The sequence below is a fragment of the Zosterops lateralis genome, assembly GCF_965231275.1.
Source record: "Zosterops lateralis genome assembly, chromosome: 1".
Taxonomy (NCBI): Eukaryota; Metazoa; Chordata; class Aves; order Passeriformes; family Zosteropidae; genus Zosterops; species Zosterops lateralis.
In genome coordinates this window covers 150,304,078-150,324,932 of record NC_139762.1, presented here as the reverse complement: position 1 = coordinate 150,324,932, position 20,855 = coordinate 150,304,078, and the positions used below count along the sequence as shown (strand labels likewise).

At 50.9% G+C, this 20,855-nt stretch overlaps 1 protein-coding gene across 17 annotated transcripts in view; it reads right to left on the bottom strand.

Moving 5' to 3' along the window:
- Positions 1 to 1,698: 1,698 nt before the first annotated feature.
- Positions 1,699 to 20,855, bottom strand: part of SCRIB (scribble planar cell polarity protein) — a gene marked incomplete at its 5' end in the record, with an annotated part of 95,929 nt that continues 76,772 nt past the window's right edge. For 12 of the 17 annotated variants that reach the window (XM_083865616.1, XM_083865632.1, XM_083865625.1 and 9 more), the window contains 10 exons: positions 1,699 to 3,883; positions 8,636 to 8,687; positions 10,289 to 10,363; positions 11,273 to 11,310; positions 11,676 to 11,815; positions 12,535 to 12,699; positions 16,580 to 16,759; positions 17,118 to 17,207; positions 18,560 to 18,725; positions 20,663 to 20,828. In XM_083865616.1, the coding sequence (XP_083721742.1) occupies positions 3,717 to 3,883; positions 8,636 to 8,687; positions 10,289 to 10,363; positions 11,273 to 11,310; positions 11,676 to 11,815; positions 12,535 to 12,699; positions 16,580 to 16,759; positions 17,118 to 17,207; positions 18,560 to 18,725; positions 20,663 to 20,828 (1,239 nt within the window). In that variant the 3' untranslated portion in view covers positions 1,699 to 3,716. Of the gene's footprint in view, positions 3,884 to 8,465; positions 8,500 to 8,635; positions 8,688 to 10,288; positions 10,364 to 11,272; positions 11,311 to 11,675; positions 11,816 to 12,534; positions 12,700 to 16,579; positions 16,760 to 17,117; positions 17,208 to 18,559; positions 18,726 to 20,662; positions 20,829 to 20,855 lie in introns of all 17 variants that reach the window. The other 5 variants (XM_083865618.1, XM_083865624.1, XM_083865617.1 and 2 more) reach the window with 4 other exon arrangements.

Here is a 20,855-nt window from a genome sequence, read left to right as displayed (position 1 = left end):
CGTGGCGATGTGATGCACCGGGACATAAGGACCTGAAGCCGGTGAGGTGGCTTTGCCCAAGGCCCAACGATGGGCAAAGCAAACTTGTGTGGTGGCGGCAGTGGTCTCTGTGCCAAGGGAGGTCCTGCAGTGTCTCCTGGTACTCCATGTCACTAATGGTGACCGTAAGCACAGAATCAACAAAAACTACACGTAGCAGCAGCAAAAGTGGCACTGAGTGACAACCACGGCTTCATCTCGTCCAGCTGTTTGTCTCCAGAAGCAGCTGGTGGCCAGTGAGACTGGAAACCAACATTCTCCAGCCTCCAGTTCTGGCAGGTGCTCCAAGGGCCAGGTTTCTCAGAGCTGAGAAACAGGTAAATTTGTTGTGGTTTGCAGCCTCCACGACAGCTCCTCCTCCCTGTCGGCAGACAGTCCTTGAAGAGAGTCCTACAGTTATTCCAGACTCCTGCCTGCTGATGGAGGGAAATGCACGGAAGGAACACCACCATCCTTCACCTTACATACCAATACCAGACAGGATTGACTCCTGAAACCAGGAAAACTTGCATTTAGCAGGATCAGAGGGGTAGGCTGTGCAAGGTTCACGCCTGGAGTTGTGTCCTGACATTTCCTACCCCTCCATCTCCCAGAGCCCACCTGTGCACTTGGCAGTCAGCTGCAAAAGTGTTTCTTGCAAACCTTTCAACCCAGCCAGCTGTGCTCTGGTCTTTGTTGCCTGTGCAGCCTTGGAGATATTTGCATTCTCTCTATATACTGAGCTGAGTTAATTCTGTTCGTATTTATATAAATATAGAATCATAGCATGGTTGAGGTTGGAAGGGGTCTTAAAGACCATCTAGTTTCTAACCCTACGTGAACAATCCCTAAATAAACAATTTCCATTGATGTTGCTTCTGTGTTTGCTTTTGTCTGAAGGGGCAACGACTTCCCATGACTTAATCAGGGTTCAGTTGTAGTGGGCCAATTATACACACAAAGAGAGAAAGCTGGCAGTAAACATGGCCCAAGGAAACAAACTGGGGAGAGAACAGAGACATGAAACACAGCAAAGGAGCCACGTACAGAGCCTGTGAGGCTTGCAGTTCAGACACCTGAACCTTCAGGCTGACCAAGGACAAGGCTGTTCCTGATGTACCATGTGGCACAGCCAAAGGCCTCTTTTCCAGCTGTACCTGTCACAGAGATGGAAGAATGAGGCTGAGGGTCTGGCACTACCCTGGCTCTAGGAAATAGAAATCCACCCTCTTCTGAGATTGCTCTTCTTTCCCTGGGGTGGCACACCATGGTGCCCATCCATTGAACTAGACCCAGGAAAACCTGACTGAGCTACAGGAAATGGGGTTGGTTTTTACCAGTCAAACTATCTTTAAAAACTTTAATAATGTAAACAAAATAGTGTTGTGGGTTTTGGTTTTTTTTTTCAAATGCAACCAAGTAAGGAAAGCCAAGAGACTGAAGATGGTGCTGTTATCACTGTGTTTCATATTGTTTTTTTTTCCCCTTATCCCTGAATATATCCCTGAATATTGATACTCTCACAGCTGACAGTAATTTGGGTGTGCATTAATTTCTGCTCCCAAAAGCAGGAACAGTGGGAGCATCTTCGCTGGTACATGCGGTGACCAACAACCACCACCAAAGTGTTGATACTGAAATTGCAGACCTCACACAGGGCAAACCACTGTGACTAAAGGCTCTAAAATGTAAAGTAAACTTTATTATCCTTGAACCACAAAATAGATTTCTTTGGTTGTACAAATTTCACTAGTTACAGTCTTGATGCGCTAATTTTCCCTCGGAGTCTCTTGGGAGAGAACGGGAGAGAATCCAGAGCCTGGCACCAGGTACCGCACAGGGAAAGGAGAGAAGAATCACAAGTTAGTCACCAAAACCCAGCCAGGATTGTTTCCAAAATTGCCGTTGTTAAAAAGCAAATGCTAAAATTAAACTTAAAAGGAAAAGCTCAAATTGCTGATGATGGAAGCAGCTGCAGCTGCAGTGTGATATTTATCAGAGTTCCCCCTTCACAAGTCCGTAAAATCAAAACATACAGAGTCAGTAAAAATGATCCGCTGGATTTTGGCATGAGAGGAGAGGCTCAACTAAAAAACTGCACCCAAAAAACTGCATCCAGCTCTTTCCTTCAGCAAATGTACAAACAGATGTGCCTGTCACTGCGCAGCCACTGTGAGGCTCAAGGTCCAACCTTGGTCTTACTGGGGAGTCAGAGAGCACCAATGAACAGGGAATGGGACTGCGCCAAGCTCAGACCTTCCTCACGGTTAGAGGCAGTGAAAAAAAAAAAAGAAAAAGAAAAGGGTTGTTTCCCCTCACTAGTGGCAGCAGAGGCTGATGGCAGAGTCGGGAGCAGCAGCTGTGACCTCCATATCGGCAGAGCTCACTTGATACAGAACCAGCTCACAGCCCTTGTTCCACACGTGGAAACCAGGACTCACACCCCCTCTCATTTTCCTTTTCCCCTCTTGCGTGGGCAAACGTGCATTCTCCCTGTCCCCCGTGGAAAGGGGCCTGAAGCCAACGAGCTGGCAAAGTGGAACTGTGTAGTTATTGCAAGGCACAGGCCAGCCCCATCCAGCTCTGTGGTGCTCCTGGTGCTCCCTGCCAGCCCACACCAGGCACCCCGTGACATCCCACTCCACCTTACAGCCAGCATGGACACCGTGGACTCCTCACCAGAATCTCCCATGTGTAAGATCCTCTAACTCCCAACCTGACCCCAGCAATGCCACGTTCTACCCATCCCCAGTTCCTGAACTCTACCCACCTAAGGTACCTGCTGTCACACCTCCCACCTCTGCCACCGTGTCCTACCCTAATTGTCCTGCTCCCCATTGCTGTCACACACCCCCTACACCCCTGCTACGGCTGTCGGCTCCTGCTGTTCCTGCCCCAGAACTACAGGAGGAAACTCCTCCACTTGTGTGCTCATAGAATGGCTCACACCACATGTGACAAAGGTGGACGTGACCATCCAGTGAGGGACCTGTCCCCAGGACTGTGCAAAGCCCCAGCAGGGGCAGTGTCCCACCAGGACAGAGGCAGGTGGCAGAGAGCTCGCTCTGTTTTCTTTGAGCACAAAATGTCAGTGGCAGAGGGAGGCACTTTGATGGAATTCTGGTGGGTTTTTTCCTTTTTTTCTCTTCTTTTTGCCTCCAAGCTTCCCATTCCCAAACACTCCCAAAGGGAAGTGAGGTGACACAGTGCAGGAGGTGGGAGGAGATGCTTTTTGGCAAAAGACTGGAAATTAAATAGGAGTAAAGGCTGTCTGTACCTTCCTCCTGATTCCCACCAGAGGAGAAGCTCCTTTTAACCACTACAAAACCCAAGTTGAGGCAGTAACAGCTGGAGCCCAACACACTCTCACACTCCTACATTCTCCCTGTCCTACCCTTCCCCACACACAATATTTACAGGCTAACAAGCTGCCCACTGTCCTGGCCACACTTCCTCTCCATCTGCCAGCAGTCAGTCCAGTGTTGTCCCAATTTTGGGATGTGCCCCAGTGCACTGTTGGATGAGAAACGAGGGCGGTTCACAGCCTCAGAGGAGTCAGTTGGCCACAGAGCTCACGGGAAGCTCAGGTCCCATCCAGAGTCCGTAGGCAGGAGGGACAGCCTGGAGCTGTCCCTGGAGCACAGGAAGCTCGGGAGGGCTGTACCAGGCCAGTCCATTGCCCAGGTGTGTCAGGTCACCTATGTGGGGACAGCGGTCTCCAAACTGCGCCGGCTGTGCCGGAGCTTCCGCTTGCTGCTGTACAGGGCCATGTCCTCCAGGGCTGAGGGGGCTGGTGCTGATGGATCCCGTGTTCCCAGTGTATCCTCCTCCTCCTCCTCTGGCTGCCCGTCCTGCTCCCGGGGAACTGCAATGACAGGAGACGGTTAGATCTGAAGAGAAAGCACAGGGTGAAGTTAGGGAAGATCCTGAGAAGAAATCCTTCCCTGTGAAGGGGTGAGGCCCTAGCACAGTCTGCCCAGAGAAGCTGTGGCTTGCAGCAACCCCATCTGATACAAGGTGTCCCTGCTCAGGGGAGAGGGAAGGACTGGGTGATGTCTAAAGTCCCTTCCTAGTCAAACCATCCTGTGATTCTGGCAGCACACAGCTAGCACAGTTAATGCAGATGTTAGGGCTATCATAGGATGACAGAATGGTTTGTGTAGGGAAGAACCTTAAAGCTCATCTCATTCCACCCCCTGCCACAGGCAGGGACACCTTCTACTAGATCAGGCTGCTCCAAGCCCTGTCCAACCTAGCCTTGAACACTTTCAGGGAGTGTTCCAGGGTATTCCCAGGCACTAGATTTGGGACAGCACTGGTCTGAGTCACTCACAGAAACCCCAGGCCCAGAACCTCCTGGTGCCCTGTAGCTCATGTAGTGACCACTATGGATCCTGGGAAGGAAGTGCCATGTGTGAGAAGACACCTGCCTGTAACAGCCATCATTCACTGAACATGACTGGAAGTGCCAAGCTATATGAAAATTCCAGTGTCCTAAAATGCTTCTGCTCTCCAGACCATGGACCCACCCTGACCTGGGTCTGTAGGGGACTGAGGGGAGGGGAAGGAGCATCTTTGGCCCCAGACTAGCCCAGCTAGTCAGGAGGGCTTTGACCTTATGGGCACCACAGAGACACAGTGGGACAGCTCCTGTGGCTGTTGGAACGGGAGGATCCAGACCCTTAGGGAAGGACAGGGGCAATGAGGTGAGGGTCACCCTCTGTGTCAGTGCCCAGCTGGATGCAGGGAGCTGCACCTGAGGGGCTTGAGGAGCTGACCAGAGCTCACAGGTCAGGACTGCAGGGACAGATGACATTCCTGACCAGGAAGACTGAGGGGATGAGATCTCCACAGACAGATGGCAGCAGCCTCACATTCACAAGCCTTGGTGCTTGGGGCAGGGAATTACCACCCCAGTGTCTGTTGGAGGGACAGCCCAGAAGGGCACAGGCAATCCATGAGGTTCAAGTGCAAATGGGCTCCTGGGAAATCTTTCTAAAGCCTTTGGATGCAGCAGAGAACCTCAAACAGAGAAATACATGAAAATCTGTCAGCTGAAAGGCTCAGTCTGCTGAGCTGTGCCCTGTGTCCCTCTGCTCCAGATGCAGATCTCTGCCAGTGGGAAGCCATTCCCCCTTGTCCTGTCACTCCAGGCCCATGTAAAAAGTCCCTCTCCAGCTCTCTTGTAGCCCCTTTAGGCTCCCCAGAACTTTCCCTTCTGTAGGCTGAGCACTCCCAGCTCTCCCAGCCTGTGCAACCCCTTCAAAGAACCCTGCGGGGGTTTGGAAGCAGGTGACTGATCCTCAGACAAGGCACACAGGTATAAAAGCAACACATGAAGATAGAAATCCAGCCTGGTTGGGTGGGAGAAGAAATCCCATGGCTCAGAGAGAAGTCAGTCCTTTTAGACTCTCTTAGGCCAAAGGAGCTCCCAGACATGCAGATTTAGTGATCCCCACACAGCACAGTAAGCTTTAAAAACATTTGGATTGTACCCTGAAAACAAGTGGGGCAGCTTTGGCGGGCAAATCAGTAGTTACACCCCAGGAAAAGGGCAGGAAGGTGCTGCCACAGGACCCAGCAGCCAGGACTTGTACCTGCGTCAGTATCTTGCACCTGAGGAGGAGTGATGAAGGCTGTATCAGGAGAGACTACTGATGCCACCAAGCTGTATCAGGGAGTCAGATGAAGCTCAATTTTAACAAAGTGCATCATGATCTATACAGCTGAGGGGTAAAATGACATGGAAGGGGCAATTTACTGCAGATGTGAATAGATTCAAGAAAGAATTCTAAAATCAAAGCCTCTGTCTTAGTAAATGCAAACCCACTGATGGTTGCAGCCTGGAACAATTCTGGAAGGAACTACTTTCTGCATTTCTTCTTTTGTGTCCTTTTCTGGCACTCCCAGTGGCTCCCTTCACATCCCAGATCAGTCAGAACCTTGTGCTGACTCAGTAAGTTTTTACACCACTGGATGACATTTAAGCTCAATAAAAGGAACAGAATCCCGATTGCAAAGAAGAAATGCACCATCCTGGAATGAGATGATGGTTCTATAGGCACTGGCAAAGATTTCTGTGTATGCTGGCAACTTCCCAGCAATGCCATTTCACTCTGAGGTTTAGGTATTGGAAAAGATGGGAAAGCACAATTCAGAATGTCTGCAGGCAGTCCTGGTCCCTTCCTCTACTTTAGACACTGATGAAATAAAAAAAGTCCAGATGAGTGTGGGAACTATTCCCAGGAAGAGGAACCAGGATTTGCCAGCCTGGAAAGAAGGGAACTGCTGCTCTATTGGCTGGTGTGACTGGCACAAAGTGAGACACAGTCACTCTCTGCATCCCAGAAGACACAAGGGAGTTATCAAGAAACAACTGAAATAAATAAAATGCCTCATTGTGGAACTTGATATCACAACACTCCATGGAAGATTAAAAAAATCTGGGCAGTTTTACAGAGGCTCATTCTATTGCTGATGCAGATACAACATCTCATTCAAGACATGCCTACACAATAGGTGAGCCCAGAAAACTGAGACTATTCATCTATACAAGCTCATTTTCCCTGTTTCTTATGGTCTAACCCTAAGAACCAACTTCCAGCCAAACAGGATCCTGGTGTGTCCTGAACCAGCACAGGCCTCACTTACATGATTTCCATCCTGAGAGAAAATAGGAAATACTGGAGGAAAGACAGGCATTGCCACTGGCATGAATCCAGAGATTCCAGTTTTGTGAAGTGTTGGCCTTTTGGTGGGAAAGAACCTGTGAAATGCAAGTCTGGAGAAGAAAAGGATGGATGTGAGTCTTTGGAGCAGTGATGTGGCTAAAAGGGCTGGACAGGGATAAATTAGAGCCACAAGAGGGCAGAGAGAACACATTTGGTTCCTCTGAGTGCAAGAGTTGCAAAGTTCATTAATCAATAGCAATTAGGCCGGGTGCAGGATGAGGAGGCACTGTTCCTGTGGAAGCTGCTGCAAACACCAGACAGCCCAGGTGGGCAAAGACCACAGGGACAAAAGCAGCTCCTCACATCCCATAAACAGGTTTCCAGTTACAGGAGCAACACAGAGTCATCAGGGGAATTTCTGGAACCTGAGGGAAGCAAAAGTCCCTGCGTGATCTGGAAAAGTTATGCCATAACATGATGACAGACTGCTTGGTTCCACCCTAAAATGCTGCTCTGCAGTTCAGTAACTCCCCAGCCCCACAGGAACCTTGCAAGAAGATTTTTTAAATACATTTAAGAGATGATGACCATAAAGTCAGACCAGAGAACAGAAGGAACTGTTTCCGCATGGACAATGGGACATGGATGTGCTGGGAGGAGTGAGATGCCAACACTTGCCTGCAGTTGGATTTTCTCAGTTCCTGATATAATGGTTTGCTGGCACAAAGTTTAAGAATTGCTGTGAGTCAAAAAGCCTTAATCCCATGATCCAGGACAATTCTGACTGTGTTGGCTGGAATGCTTCACTGCCTGGGAGAGTGAGATGGATGGGATGGGATGCTCTAAAAAAGCCAGGAGAGCTTTGGGTCCATTACTTACTCAATGAGCACCACACTCTTTTCTTTCTGGCTTTCATCCCATTCGAGGGCCCAACAGAGCAGTGACAGGCAACAGTGAGGTCTAAGAGCCCCAAACAGGAGCTGGTATTTTCCAGACCTTCTCTGACCTCTCAGTTCCCTGCACTGACTGAACAAACAATCTCAAGAGAATAAGCCAGAGCTCAGAGGATGACTCAGAGGGATGAAGAACAGACACTGCTCCCAGTAAAGTAAGTTTTTGTTGAGTCCTACAGCAGAACCTCCTTCTGGCAACAGCTCAGCCATGGGTCAGCTGTCTGAGATGCAGCCTGTACTCAGAGGAATTTGTTAAGATAAAAGGAACTGTTTTTTTTTTTTTTTCCCAAATAAAGGGGTGAAACATGCAAAACGGGTAGAAGCAAACCAGCACCAAGTGTTAGAGGCAATGAGAGTGCTCCTAAAGAGCAGGCAGGCTCTGCCCAGCTCCACAGTGCTGCTACAGCCACTGGAACCAGCTGTGTGAGGGTCTCACGTGTCTGTTACAGCTGGGAACAGGCAGACACACCCCAGCTGGACAGCCCAGAGATGCAGATTTAATTCCTTTAATTCCTGCTGATTGAGATGGCCATGCCCACAGAGTGTAACTTGGAGCCATCTGAGTACTGGAGCACCAACTGCTCCAAGTCTGCACCAGGATGAATTTTCCTGCATGATTTCCTGTTCCAGCAAAAGGGGCATAAGACAGCCCCTGAAAGATGGACATCAGGCACCTGCAGCAGGTGACAGGTGCCAAAACTTCCCTGCCACATCCTACCACCACCCTTCTCCAGGACATAAAACTGGAGAAAACCAGGCATGCTTGTAACACACCACACTGGAAAAAATTAGTAATCACTGGAGCACAATGCAAATATCCTACCCAAAATGAACACGGTGAGCACGGAGTTTTCATTCTAGAAGAGACAAAACATGACATTGCTTCAAGCAGCAGAAGGTGAAGTCCTCAGGGTGGTTCCACAAGCCAAGGAGAACCCTCTGGAACCACAGCAGGGAGCCAGTGCAGCCAGGACTCCTCTGGTCTGGGCTTACCTGAGTTATTCCGGTCATCGACGTATCTGAGGTCATCAGCTGCATCAGGTGACTGCAAGAGAACAGCAGATGTGATCATTCACACCTGTAACACTTGTGCCCAGTAATTCCCCACCTTCCTACACCCTAGAGACCCTGCTGCCCTCACAGGCACTGGCACTGCCTCAAGTGGGGACACAGAGACTCCAGCACAAACCCGTCACGCCTAAGGTCAGGCATCCTCTGCCTCGCCTGTGTGTAGGAAGGAGAGGAAGGAACACAAAAGGCAGTGTGAAGAGTGAAGGAAAAGGCTTTAAGCTGAAAGAGGGGAGATTTATTTGGATATGAGAGAGAAACCTTTCCCTATGAGTGGTGAGGCCCTGGCCCAGGTTTCCCACAGGAGCTGTGGCTGCCCCTGGATCCCTGGCAGTGTCCAAGGCCAGGTTGGACACTGGGACTTGGAGCAGCCTGGGATGGTGGAATGAGATGAGCTTAAGGTCCCTTCCAACACAAACCATCCCAGGATTCTATGAACTATTGCACTGCTGAGAGAGGCCCACAGACATTGCCTGAGGATTTGGAGGTGCAGCTTGCTTTGGAGGCACCTTCTCAGCTGTATGAAGACCCAGTGCAGCATCTGGGGAAATCTGGATGGTCTTGAGCTGCCACAGGGCTCGAGCAGTCCCCTAACTCGCCTGGAACAGAACCTGGAGAGGGGCACATCCCAGAGCAAGGCACTCCAAGAAAATGATGAATGACTTCCAGGGGCAGAACAATACCACAGGGGACAGGTGCCAATGAAGAACAGACACCAAATGAAGTAAAACTGCCCAAGAATCCTCAAACTGCAGCTCTGCCACAGCCAGCCTGTCTTTGGAATGACACACTTTGGGCTGGGGTCTGTGTCCCTACAGTGAGGTGAAGTCAGTGTGGCAGTGCTTGCTGGCTCTCCATGCACGGGTATCTGCTTCATGGTCTGTATATAAAACTAAAAAAAACCCACCTAAAACCATTTAGACCCAGGGTATCTGCTTGATTCAGCTGTCACAAATGCCATCAGTGACTGACTGAGCCAGGCAGTTACAGCTCTCAGCCCTAGAAGATTGGTTCCAGTGGCCCCCAGAGCTGGGGCCAGGATGACCTCCAGAGCTGGCATTCCATGACAAAGCAGCTTCAAATAGGCCATTTTAGGAAGGAGAGGCACCTCACCATGGCAATCACTCTCAGAACCAGGTGTTTACTACCACAGCTCACTGACAGCAGAACTACAGCTTGAGAACAGGCACCCAGCTGCTCCTCAGGCAGGACACCAGACACATCCCAGATGGAAGTTCACATCTGCTCAAACTTGGCATTTGCTAGCCATCATTTCTATAACAACTTCATCCCTTTTAGTTCTCATCTTTCACTTAAAAATATTTCAGGAGCCATTCTGGGGAAGATGCAGCTGTTTTTCATCTGCAAAGCTTTTGTCATTCATTTTAAAACCATCTTGACCAACTCTTTCCTGATTCCACTTGGCTCTGATAAGCCCTCGGTTTTCAGCATGACTGGTGTCACTACCCCTACACAGGCAAGGCCTCTGCAGAGGGGTTCCCCAAATCCCTCAGCCTCAGCTCTTCCACCAAACCAAGTCCTGACCTGTCTAAAGGTGGCTCGGCATGCAGTTTATACCTGGATTTCGTAAACAGGTTTGGAGGAAGGAATAGCAGCAAATTCCCGGTAGTCAAACTTCTTTTCAGACATTGACTAGAAGGGACAGCAGAAGGGAAGAAACAGAAAAGAGAGAGTGAGGGGAGAGAAACGGATGGAGAAGCATCAGCAAGCTGAGCAATCTAAGCAGAGATCACAGCAGAAGCAGAGGGACATGCTCAGAGAGAGGCAGGAGTGCCTGGATAAAGCCTGGAACAGGGGGCATCCCTGGGACACTAACTGCCTTTGGAGCTCTTCTGGTGTCAGGACAGGGGTTTTGAGTCCTAGAGGAAATATCGTGTACTCCAGTGAAATGCTAATGCACACCAAGTCAGGTAGGAAACCTATTTCTGGGGGGAATTCTTGGCAAGATTTCTGATAGCTGGAGCAGAGTCAGAATTTCAATCCAGAGCTGCATTATGGTGTCACCTGGCAGGACAAGGTCTCCTCTGTGCAGCTGCTCCCCACTTGCTTTCCCTCCTCTGTCTTACCAGTTCTTACAGTTCTGTCCCATGGCATTTACTGAGGTTAGGAAAAGGAAAATGCTGATTACAGCTGAAGGTTTGTTTTGTGCTGTTGTGGAAACATAGGGCCAAAGTCCCTGAAGTGAACTGAAAGGCCTTCTGAACCCAGGCAAAGGCCCTCTGAGCATGGTGAAAGGCTTTCTAAACCTGGGGAAAGGCTTTCTGACCATGGTGGAAAACTTTCTGAACAGGAGATGAAGAACCATGGAAAGGATGACATAATAAAACAGAGAAACATAAAACAAGCTGCAAGAAAGGGGGGTGCCTCCAGCCAGGAGTTTAGCCAAGTCCCATCCACTGACCCCCTCACCATTCCCTGCACCATGCAGCCAGGCCTGGCTCAAGGACTAAGTGGGGACCCATGGCTCCCAGGCACAGCCAAATAACCAGGGAATCCTAGGATTTAGGAAAGGTGAAAAAAGCAAGCAGGAGAATATCATACCAGCCTTCCTGGGGAAGTGACGTTCCTGGGGCTGCAATCTGCAAGAGGTGACAGAAGAGCACAGTTAGTGACAGGGCTGGCTGTGTGACATTCACCCCCCTGAGCCAGCTCCTTCCTCAGTGTGGTGACCCTGAGGGCAGACCCTGCCTTTTGGTCTCCCAACGAACACCTTTTTACTGCTTTTTCAGAAAATCAGGATGTTGGTTGTGTTTCCACCCTGGTTCTCTGAGACCTCACCTCTATCTCAGGTGCTATCATATATTCTGAGAGACACCCCATGCCCCCAAAGACCTTCCAACTAGGCTGAAGGAGGGAATGGTTTCCCAGAGCTCTGCTTGTGAGCAGGTTTAGCTCCAAGAACAGTGCCTGTCTCCCCGGGGGCAGCAGGGGAAACGTTCAGTACCTTCCAGTGGTGTTGGAGACGGCGTCGGAGCGGGTGACGGTGACTCTGCCAGCTGCTCCAGCGTGCTGCGTTTCTTCCCCTCCTTGGACTTGGCAATAACCATTTGGGCTTTAAGAGCATCCTGTTCCAGTGATTTCATCCTGTCTCAGGAATGGGGTGGGGAGAAGAAGCTGTCAGTGACTGCCCATTGGTGAGGTGACAGGTGCCATCTGTGTGCAGCAGGGCAGCGCCAGGGCCCGTGGGCTGAACACAGATGGGTGGAACAAAGTCCCCGAGGGTCCCTGAGGCAGGCAGGAGGACAGCTGGGCTGGCTGCCATCCCAAAACACACATGTGATCACATGTGTCCAGCACACACAGAGCTATGGATCAACACACTAAGAAGCTGTGGGCAGTTCCAGAGTGCCCCGCAACAGGACAGTGACCTGAGCTGGGGACAAGACTGCAAGGATCACACGAGCAGGATCAGTCCTCGGGGGCTTTACTCTCCTCTGTGCTCAGTGTGTTGCACCTTAACCCTCTTCAGCCATCAGGAGGTCATGAAAGGCCAGGCTGGATGGGACCCTGAGCAACCTGGTCTAATGGAAGGTGTCTCTGCCCATGGCAAGAGGGTGGGACAAGATGATCTTTAAGGAACCTTCCAACCCCGCTCTGGGATTCTGTGAAATAGCTGCGAAAAAGTGGGTCCAGCCCTCATAGTCTGTTCCTTTGTCCCCATCAGACAGCCCCAGCATCCCCCCCCGTTCTCTGGGCAATGGACACCAGGAACCACTCCCACATCCTCCTGCCCCAGGAAGCCCCAGCTGGGGCACAGGGACACAGACAGGAGCATGCAGCTGTGAGGAGGGGGCTGTGCACACCTGGATTGGCCTCCTGACCCAGAGATTCTCGAGGCGTGACTCTGCACTGGGCTAGACATCTGAGCTGGCCTGGCCCCGGGAGCAGGAGCCCACTGCCGGGACTGGTACAGCTTCCTGGCCAGATCCTGCTCGTACTGTTTAATACTGTCTTCAAGAGCTGAGGATCTGAGGAGGAGGAGCAGGAGAAGGAGGAGGAGGAGGAGAAGGAGGAGGAAGAGATGATGGTGATGAACATTGCAGCAGACAAGAACAGGAAAAGAAAGAAACAGATACAGGAACATACCCTGGTGAGGGGAAACACAGGTCTGACACAGGGGCAGCCTTGGCTACACTGGGTCCCAGATCTGATCCTGCCCAACTCTGGCCATTGCTGAGGCAGCAGGAACCCCTGGAGGCAATCTGGGATTGTGCCAAGGAACATCAGCCTCAGAGCCTCCACATCCAGGGCTGCCTTCCCTATGTGCTGGGAGGGGATCAGGAATAACTTCAGCCCCAGGGAAAGGCTGTGAGGTGGTTAAAGAGCGTGTGAGTCAGACTGAGGGATGTGGGCACACGTGGGAGTCTCTCAGCATACACTGATCATGGGTTCCATCCAGCTTGGCTGGACCATTGGAAAAGGGGAATAAAATGGCCAAGCATGTGACACACGGTTTTTGTCCTGGGACACGTATAACTGAGGGTGAGTGAGTCCCTAGACCAGTGTGTGTGAGGGAGGAAAACTGCCTAAATGCTCATGGGCCCAGCTTGGCACCTGCCCCTTGGTGTGCACAGAGCCTCTGAATCTTCCTCTTTCCATGGGACATGGGCCTGAAGTGCTGGGACACAGGGAATGGCTTCCCACTGCCAGAGGGCAGGGTCAGATGAAATCTTGAGAAAAAATCCTTTGCTGTGAGGGTGAGGAGGCCCTGGCACAGGGTGCCCAGAGAAGCTGTGGCTGCCCCTGGACCCCTGGAAGTGTCCAAGGCCAGGTTGGATGGGGCCTGGAGCCAGCCTGGGATAATGGAAGATGTCCCTGCCATGGCAGGGAGTGGAACCAGCTGAGCTCTAAGGTCCGTTCCAGCCCAAACTATTCCATGACTCTGCGCCAGGGGCTGTGTATGCCCAGAACATGTGTGTAACATGGGTCTCTTTGTGTGTGTCCACAGAGCACAAGGGGTGCTGTGGGGAAGGAGGGGCACCACACATCCTGGCAGAGCACTGATGACAGGGAGAACAAGGAAAGCCCAAGTAGGTGCAAACTGATGGGGTCACGAGTGACAGCACAGAGCAGAGAACTGGAAGGAAGCAGAAGACAGGAGATTAGAAAGGGAGGAACAAACCCAGTGGCACTTGGAGAGAGCACGGGTTAGTGGGGCTGAGCCCTCTGTGTGAGGCAGTGCAGAATTTCCCCTGCAGCACAGGGACCTCTGGAGACAGGACCTGATCACATCACTGTGCCCATTCCAGAGCTGGGAAGGAGAGACCCTGAGACCACTGGATCCTCCTGGAAGATCTGTGGCATCAGGGAATAGTCCCTCCTTGTCTTACAAAAAGGAGCACACTGCAGTGACTGATTTCTGCCCACAGCATCAGCCAGGCCCTTCTCCAGGAACTGCACAAAAAGCTGGGCCCTGGCATTGGAAGCAAAGTGGAGCTGAAGCCCTGGTCTGCCAAACTTAAACCCAGAAAGGCTGGATCTGACAGCTCAGGCAGCTTCTCCTTGACGGGTGTTCCCTCCTCAGGAATGCTCTTCCTTCACTAGCCTCCTTTTCCATGGACAAAACACACTTAAAAGAGAGGGAAAGTTTGGCATGAGAGATCTCTCTTCTGCCCACAGTGGACAAAGTCATGATGCTCCACACTCACTAACCCTCTTGAAATGTCATGTGAAACTTTTACTGTGCTCTGAGCAACTCCAGCCAAGTCTCAGCTGGCCCAAGACCACAGGCAGCTAAACAGTAGCATTACAGGAGCAGATCATATCATCACATCACCTAAAAGCATCCTCTGCCCTCGCAGCATTTTTCAGATTTATCTGCTTGCAACACCAAGTTCCTGGAAGAGCAGAGTCCCAAGACTGGGGCTGCACACCTGGGACAGCAGCAGTGTCCCCGGATGGACTCTGCTTCCTAAGGTCTGCATGGGCAACATTCTGTTTCTCCTTCTGACACCCATCTTAAACAAAGTTTCTATTACAGCATTCCTTGGATACATTCATGCTTAGGTATGAATCAGAGCTGACAGAAAGCTTTCCCTATCATGTGAGGAACATACCTGGGGAGTGAAACCCTTGCATGTCTCATTGGGAAAGGATGGCAGATTGGGCACTACCCCTCTCCAAGCACAGTGATGTGGATTTCCAGGAGAGGCCTGACAGAAGGTCCGAAGACCAAGAATAATTCTGTGCAGGATGTCTGGCTGTGGTGCATCAGTGTCATGCTGATGGGTGCTTTTGGCCCTATTTCACACTGACAGCTTTTCCTGAGACAGAGATGTGATTCCAGCCCTCTCCAAACACCTGCAGCATAAGGAATTTGGTGGTCTCTCCAATCTCATAAAGAAGGATATGGCAGAGCAAGGCAGTCCCTAAGAGGCTCCAAGACAGCTGAAGGGAGACTTTGGACAAAGACCTGGAGTGCCAGCACAAGGGGAATGGCTTCTCACTGCCAGAGGGCAGGGTTAGAAGGGATCTTGAGAAGAAATCCTTCCCTATGAAGGTGGTGAGGCCCTGGCACAGGGTGCCCAGAGAAGCTGTGTCTACCCCACCCCTGGATGTGTTCAAGACCAGGTTGGATGGGGCTTGGAGCAACCTGGGAGAGTGGAAGGTGTCCCTGCCATGGCAGGGGATGGGACTGGATGGTCTTGATGGTCCCACTCACCCGAATCACCCTGGGATTCTGTGAAAACCAGTCTCAGAGGAAATTTGCTCAAATCCCCAGAACATCAGCTCAGCTCTCAACTGCAGTTCTCCATTCTTGGAGCCTCCCCAGGAGCAACAGCCCCATGATCATCCATGTCAAACACAAACAGTGGAATTGCTGACGGTGATCCCTCCAGTCTTATCTAAAACCCTGTTTCCTCTCCAAGCCTCATCCAAACCCCCAAAAAGACAGTTCAGACTGTCCTGTGAATGCCTCCTATAGGAATTATCAGGAAAAGAAAAACTATCAATAGGAACAGCCTGACTAATTTTTGGAAAGAATTCTATGACGCAGTAAATGTCTGGACTTGCTTAAAGTCTGAAGTTCTGTGTTAGAAAGTTCTCTTTCTTCCAGAACAATTTTTAGTCACTCTTTCATAGCTGATGTAAAAGCTCATGTGGGTAAGAATGGGAATGGCCTAATCCTGCCAGTGTCTTGGCTGCAGCACGATTTCCAACCCAGTAACACTGGAAATATGAAATTCCCTTTCTCATTGTGGATAACACAACCTTGCAGCTTCGGTAACACCATTTCACATGGGTTATGAATAAGGTGGGAATGGTGTGCTGAGGGAAGGAACACACCCACCACAACACAGAGCTGTGCTTGTGCTCACTGTGACCTCCCTGTGTCCACAGCTGTGCAGGTACTGGGGGAATCTGGGAACTCTCCCACGTCCCCTGTGCTGACAGAAGTGGACAGGCTCAGCCATGTCACCAGTGCTTTGCACTGCTTGAACAGATCCTACACAACCTCCCTCAACATCTGCCTTTGAAAGGGTCCCTCATTCCCTGGTTTTGTTCTCTTTAGGTCCCAGACACACAAGAGCTCCCTGTTCTGTGGAAGGGTTCCTTACTCCCCCTTTTTACTCCCTGTCAGTCCCAGACATGCAGGAGCTCCCTGTTCTATGAAAGGGTTTCTTATTCCCTGGTTTTATTCTCTTTAGGTCCCAGACACACAGGAGATCCCCGTTCTGTGGAAGGGTCCTTTATTCCTAGGTTTTACTCCCTGTCAGTCCCAGACACGCAGGAGCTCCCTGTTCTGTGAAAGGGTCCCTCATTCCCTGGTTTTATTCTCTTTACGTGTCAGACATGCAGGAGCTCCCCTGCTCCGTCCCCAGAAGGAGCAGTGAAGCTCTGGCTCACCGTGCTGCCCTCCACATGGCCCGTTTCTCTGCCTCCAGGGCCCGGCGTTCTGCAGGGGACAGCTCCTTCTCCTGCCCGGCCAGCAGCTCGGGGCTCTGCATCCGCAGCCGCTCCTGGTGCCGCCGCTCGGCCTTGGCTGTGCGCACGGGGGCTGCAGGGTCTGGCAGCCCTGGGCTCAGCCTGCCCGGGAGAGAAACAGTGACAGGGACACTGTGGGGGCCACCACGGCTCACCTGCCCGGGAGTGGCAGCTCTAAGCACCTGGCTTGGTGCCACTTCCACAGGCTGCCGTGGGATGGGGGAGGACACTGAACATAGAGAAGTTTCTCGTACCGAGTTTCTGGCTGGACAGGGCTTGGACTTGGAGCAACCCGCAAAGGGCAGGGGGCTGAAATCAGGTCCCTCCAACCCAACCCACTCCGAGAGTCTATGAAGTTGGTTCTGATCAGTTTCCCTTCCTCCCCCAAATCCTTCCTTTGCAGTCCTAGCTGCTTAAGAAGGAGGAACTATCCAGCCCCTGCCCCAGCTGCCCCACTCACCCTGACAAGGAGTTGGTTCTCTGCTCAGACTTGATCCCCTCTTCTAGGGAATTCCTCTGTGAGTTGCTGTTCTCACTGAGCTCCAAGGGCCTGGAAAAAAATACCCTGAGAGCTGCAGCACCACAGGCACATCCAGCAAAGGGTGGGACAGGTCTGCCCCGAGAAAGCAACAACTGCTTCAGGGTGAAGTCACAGCCCTCCATGACCATTCTCGTGAACATTCATCTCCTAAATGTCCACATGAGTATCAGAGCTCATTTCCTGCAGCTGCAGCTAGCCACTAATACACACACACACACAAGTTCTTTCCTCAGTTTTCCTAATAAAAACTTCTTTTCCTCTGGATCTTACCCTTCAGTCCAGGGAACTTGGACCTCACACTTGGCTTTGTCAGATGTGGCACAAAAGGATTCCAGAGGAGCCCAAGAAAGATTCACCTTGGAAACATTAGTCACCTGATCCTGATTTCATACCTTCATTAACAGATTGATTATTGTAAGTTCTTCCATTGAGACGGGCTAAGGAGCTGCTCTGAGGGCTGGAACCTGGCTGGGAGAGCTGTGGTGTCCAGTTTATAGTGACACTCAGCCCTGATTTTTACTGCTCAAGTTTATTTTAATTAAATCTCAGTTTCTCTTCCAGCATGAGAAAGATAATTTCAAGAAACACAACTTCAGTCTCTTCCACTGCCTGCCCTGCATTCAAGCATAAATAATAAGCAACTGAAAGTCATCTGATCGGTCCAGCCTTCCTGTTCTTCAGCATCCCATGTTTCAGTATGAAGACAGGAGGGATAAGTGAGGCTTCCCAGAGAACCAAGGAGCTGCAAATGACTGCTTTCCTCCTTGGAGCTGCCTCAGCACAGGAGGGGGCAAGGAAAGTCTCAGGGCACCATTATGTGAAAAGTTCCTCAACTGAGACTGGGCAGAAACAACAGAGAAATGAGATTCCACATGCCAGTGTGTGTTCTGCCACTGTGACTGAAAAGTGTTTGTGGAGTGGAGAGTGTCCGTCCCAAAGACTTCAAAGACAGATAAGGACAGCTTCAGCTTTACTCCAGTGCATTCTTAGTTTATCTGGAGCCTTTGAGAACCCTGTTCTCATTCCTCAGTGCTATGCTCAAGAATTAGAAAGAAAAATCAAGGTAACCTGGAGGCCGAGTCCCAGAGAACTGGGAAACAAAAGTCTAAAAATCCCCCAAACCTGTTTTAGCATCACTTTATCATTCAGCTTATCTTGAAGCACCTGTCTCTAAAAATCAACCTCTGTACATACCCTTGGGCACAGCTGAAGGACCTGTTCCCTGAAAAGAGTGAGCTGAAAACCCTGGCCTTTTCTATGCTGAAGAAGAAATCTTGCCCAGCCCTCTTCCCCTGAGAATTCCTGGGACACCTCCGACCAGTGGGTGGTACAGGGCTGCCTGTGGTGCTGGGCTGTCTTACCGAGCTGCTGGAGCCTGGGTGCTCCTTCCATTCAGCCTCTCCACCTTGTACTCCATGCCCTCGATGAAGACGCTGGACTGCACAGCCTCAGGCACCTGCCTCACCTCCTCATCCTCCTCAGCTTCCTCCTCCAGCAGAAGAGCTCGCTGCTGCTGCAGCTTGCGGGCTGCCAAGGGAGACAGGAGCCAGATGACACCACAAAGCATTGGCTGAAACCCCCAGGATGGGACCTCTGGACAGGTCCTTACACTGAACAAACCCTCCAGGATGGGACCCCTGGGCAGGTCCTTATAGTGAATGAACCCCCCAGGATGGGACCCCTGGGCACGTCCTTACACTGAACAAACCCTCCAGGATGGGATCCCATGGCAGGTCTTTACACTGAACCCTCCAGGACGGGACCTCTGGGCAGGTCCTTATGCTTCTCATCCCTGCAAGTCTGGGCTGGTTTCAGTCCATTCTCTCTCTGTGAACACCTCTGTTCCCCCACACTTCCACTAATGCTTCAGATGAAACAAACTTTGCATCGTTTCCTCACTCCCTTCTGCCTTATCCACCAAACTTCTGTCCTTGGACACTCAATGGGCAGATTTCCAGAAGATTTCCCAATGTTTTCATGCTCAAATTGCAAATCTGGTACAGTCTCTTCTGCCCTTTTCCCAAAGAGAACAGCCCTGGGAGTCTGCATCTTCCCTTGGCCTCCTGGAGGAACCAAGGCCTGGGGTGCTGGTGCTGGGCCCCATGCATGGCAGTGTAATGGAGTAATGGAGTAATTCTGCTGGTGAGCACACAAGTCACAAGAGGATCAGGGACAGAAGGAGACAGGAGCAGGTGGCTCTCTGGGGCAGGTGTCCTGCAGGCAACGAGTCCCCAGCGGTGTTCCTCACAGCTCAGGCCTGGGGCCAGTTCTGGGCAAGATTTTTATTAATAATTTTATATGGCTGCAGGAGCTGAATGCAACAGTAACACTTTACTAATGATGCCAAACTGAGAGGTGCTGGTGACTCTCTTAAGGGCCATGAAGCCTTACAGGAGGATCCAGACAGGCTGGAACATTGGGCAACCATTAATGTCATGAAATTTAACCAGAGCAAATGCCAGGTTCCACAACTGGGACAGCAAAATGCCAGGTGCAGGTATGACTTGGAGAGGAGTGGCTGAACAGTTCAGTAAAAATACTTTCCACTTCATATTGTTCCTCATCACCTCCTAAAACAACTCTCAATCAGGAAGCAATGGCATCAAAAATGAGAGCAGCAATTTACCTCCTAGTGCAAACCTAAAACAGTGAGCACTGAGAGGTCTGAAAGTTCTGTTTGCAGTCCTGTGTGAGGGTGCTGCTCACCTAGGCAGCTGGCACAGTTTCACTGTCTGCAGTGGCTTTAAAAATGTTAAAAAAACTGTTAAAAATGTTTTAAAAACTAAAGTGTTTACCCGCTGCAGGCATGGAGCTGCTGGAAAGAGTCCAGAGCAGGGATATTGGAATACCCTGAGGGCTGAAGCCCTTCTGGTCTGGAGACAGGCTATGAGAGCTGAATTGTTCAGCCTGCAGAAGAGAAGGCTGCAGAAAGAACTTCTTGCAGGCTTTCAGTACCTAGAGGGACTCCAAGAGACCTGGAGAGGGGCTTTGAGCAAGAGCCTGGAATGACAGCACAAGGGGGAATGGCTTCCCACTGCAGAGAGCAAGGTTAGATGGAATATTGGGAAGGAATCCTTCCTAAGGAGGGTGGTGGCATGGGTTTTCCAGAGAAGCTGTGGCTGCCCCATCCCTGGAAGTGTTCCAGGCCAGGCTGGACAGGGCTTGGAGCCCCTGGTCCAATGCAAGGTATCCTTGCCCATGGCAAGGGGTGGGATTGAGTGGACTTAAAAGTCCCTCCAACCAAAACCATTTTGTGATTCCATGATACAGGACACCTTGAAACTACAGCATGTCCACCAACCTAGAAAGTATCAGTGGAGCATCCACAGAATTCTTCAACATTCACTTACTCAAGTTATTCCCAGGCCTTACAATAACCACCCAAAGGCATCTAGAAGTGCTCCATTTCCACAGGAAAGGAATCACTTAACAGGACAAACTTCTGTGCACATATTCCTGTGTACCTTCCTCCTCTTTCATTTTCTTCAGGTCATCCTCCCCCACCAAGGACACACGCTTGGGAGGCTTGTCCAGGTGCTGCTGCTTCACTTCAATCTCAAAATACTTCTGCCTCTCACGGAAGGACCTTTGCTCAGGGCTGTGCTGTCCCCCAGGGCTGTGTGCGGCCACCTGCAAGAGCCACACTGCTGAACGCGG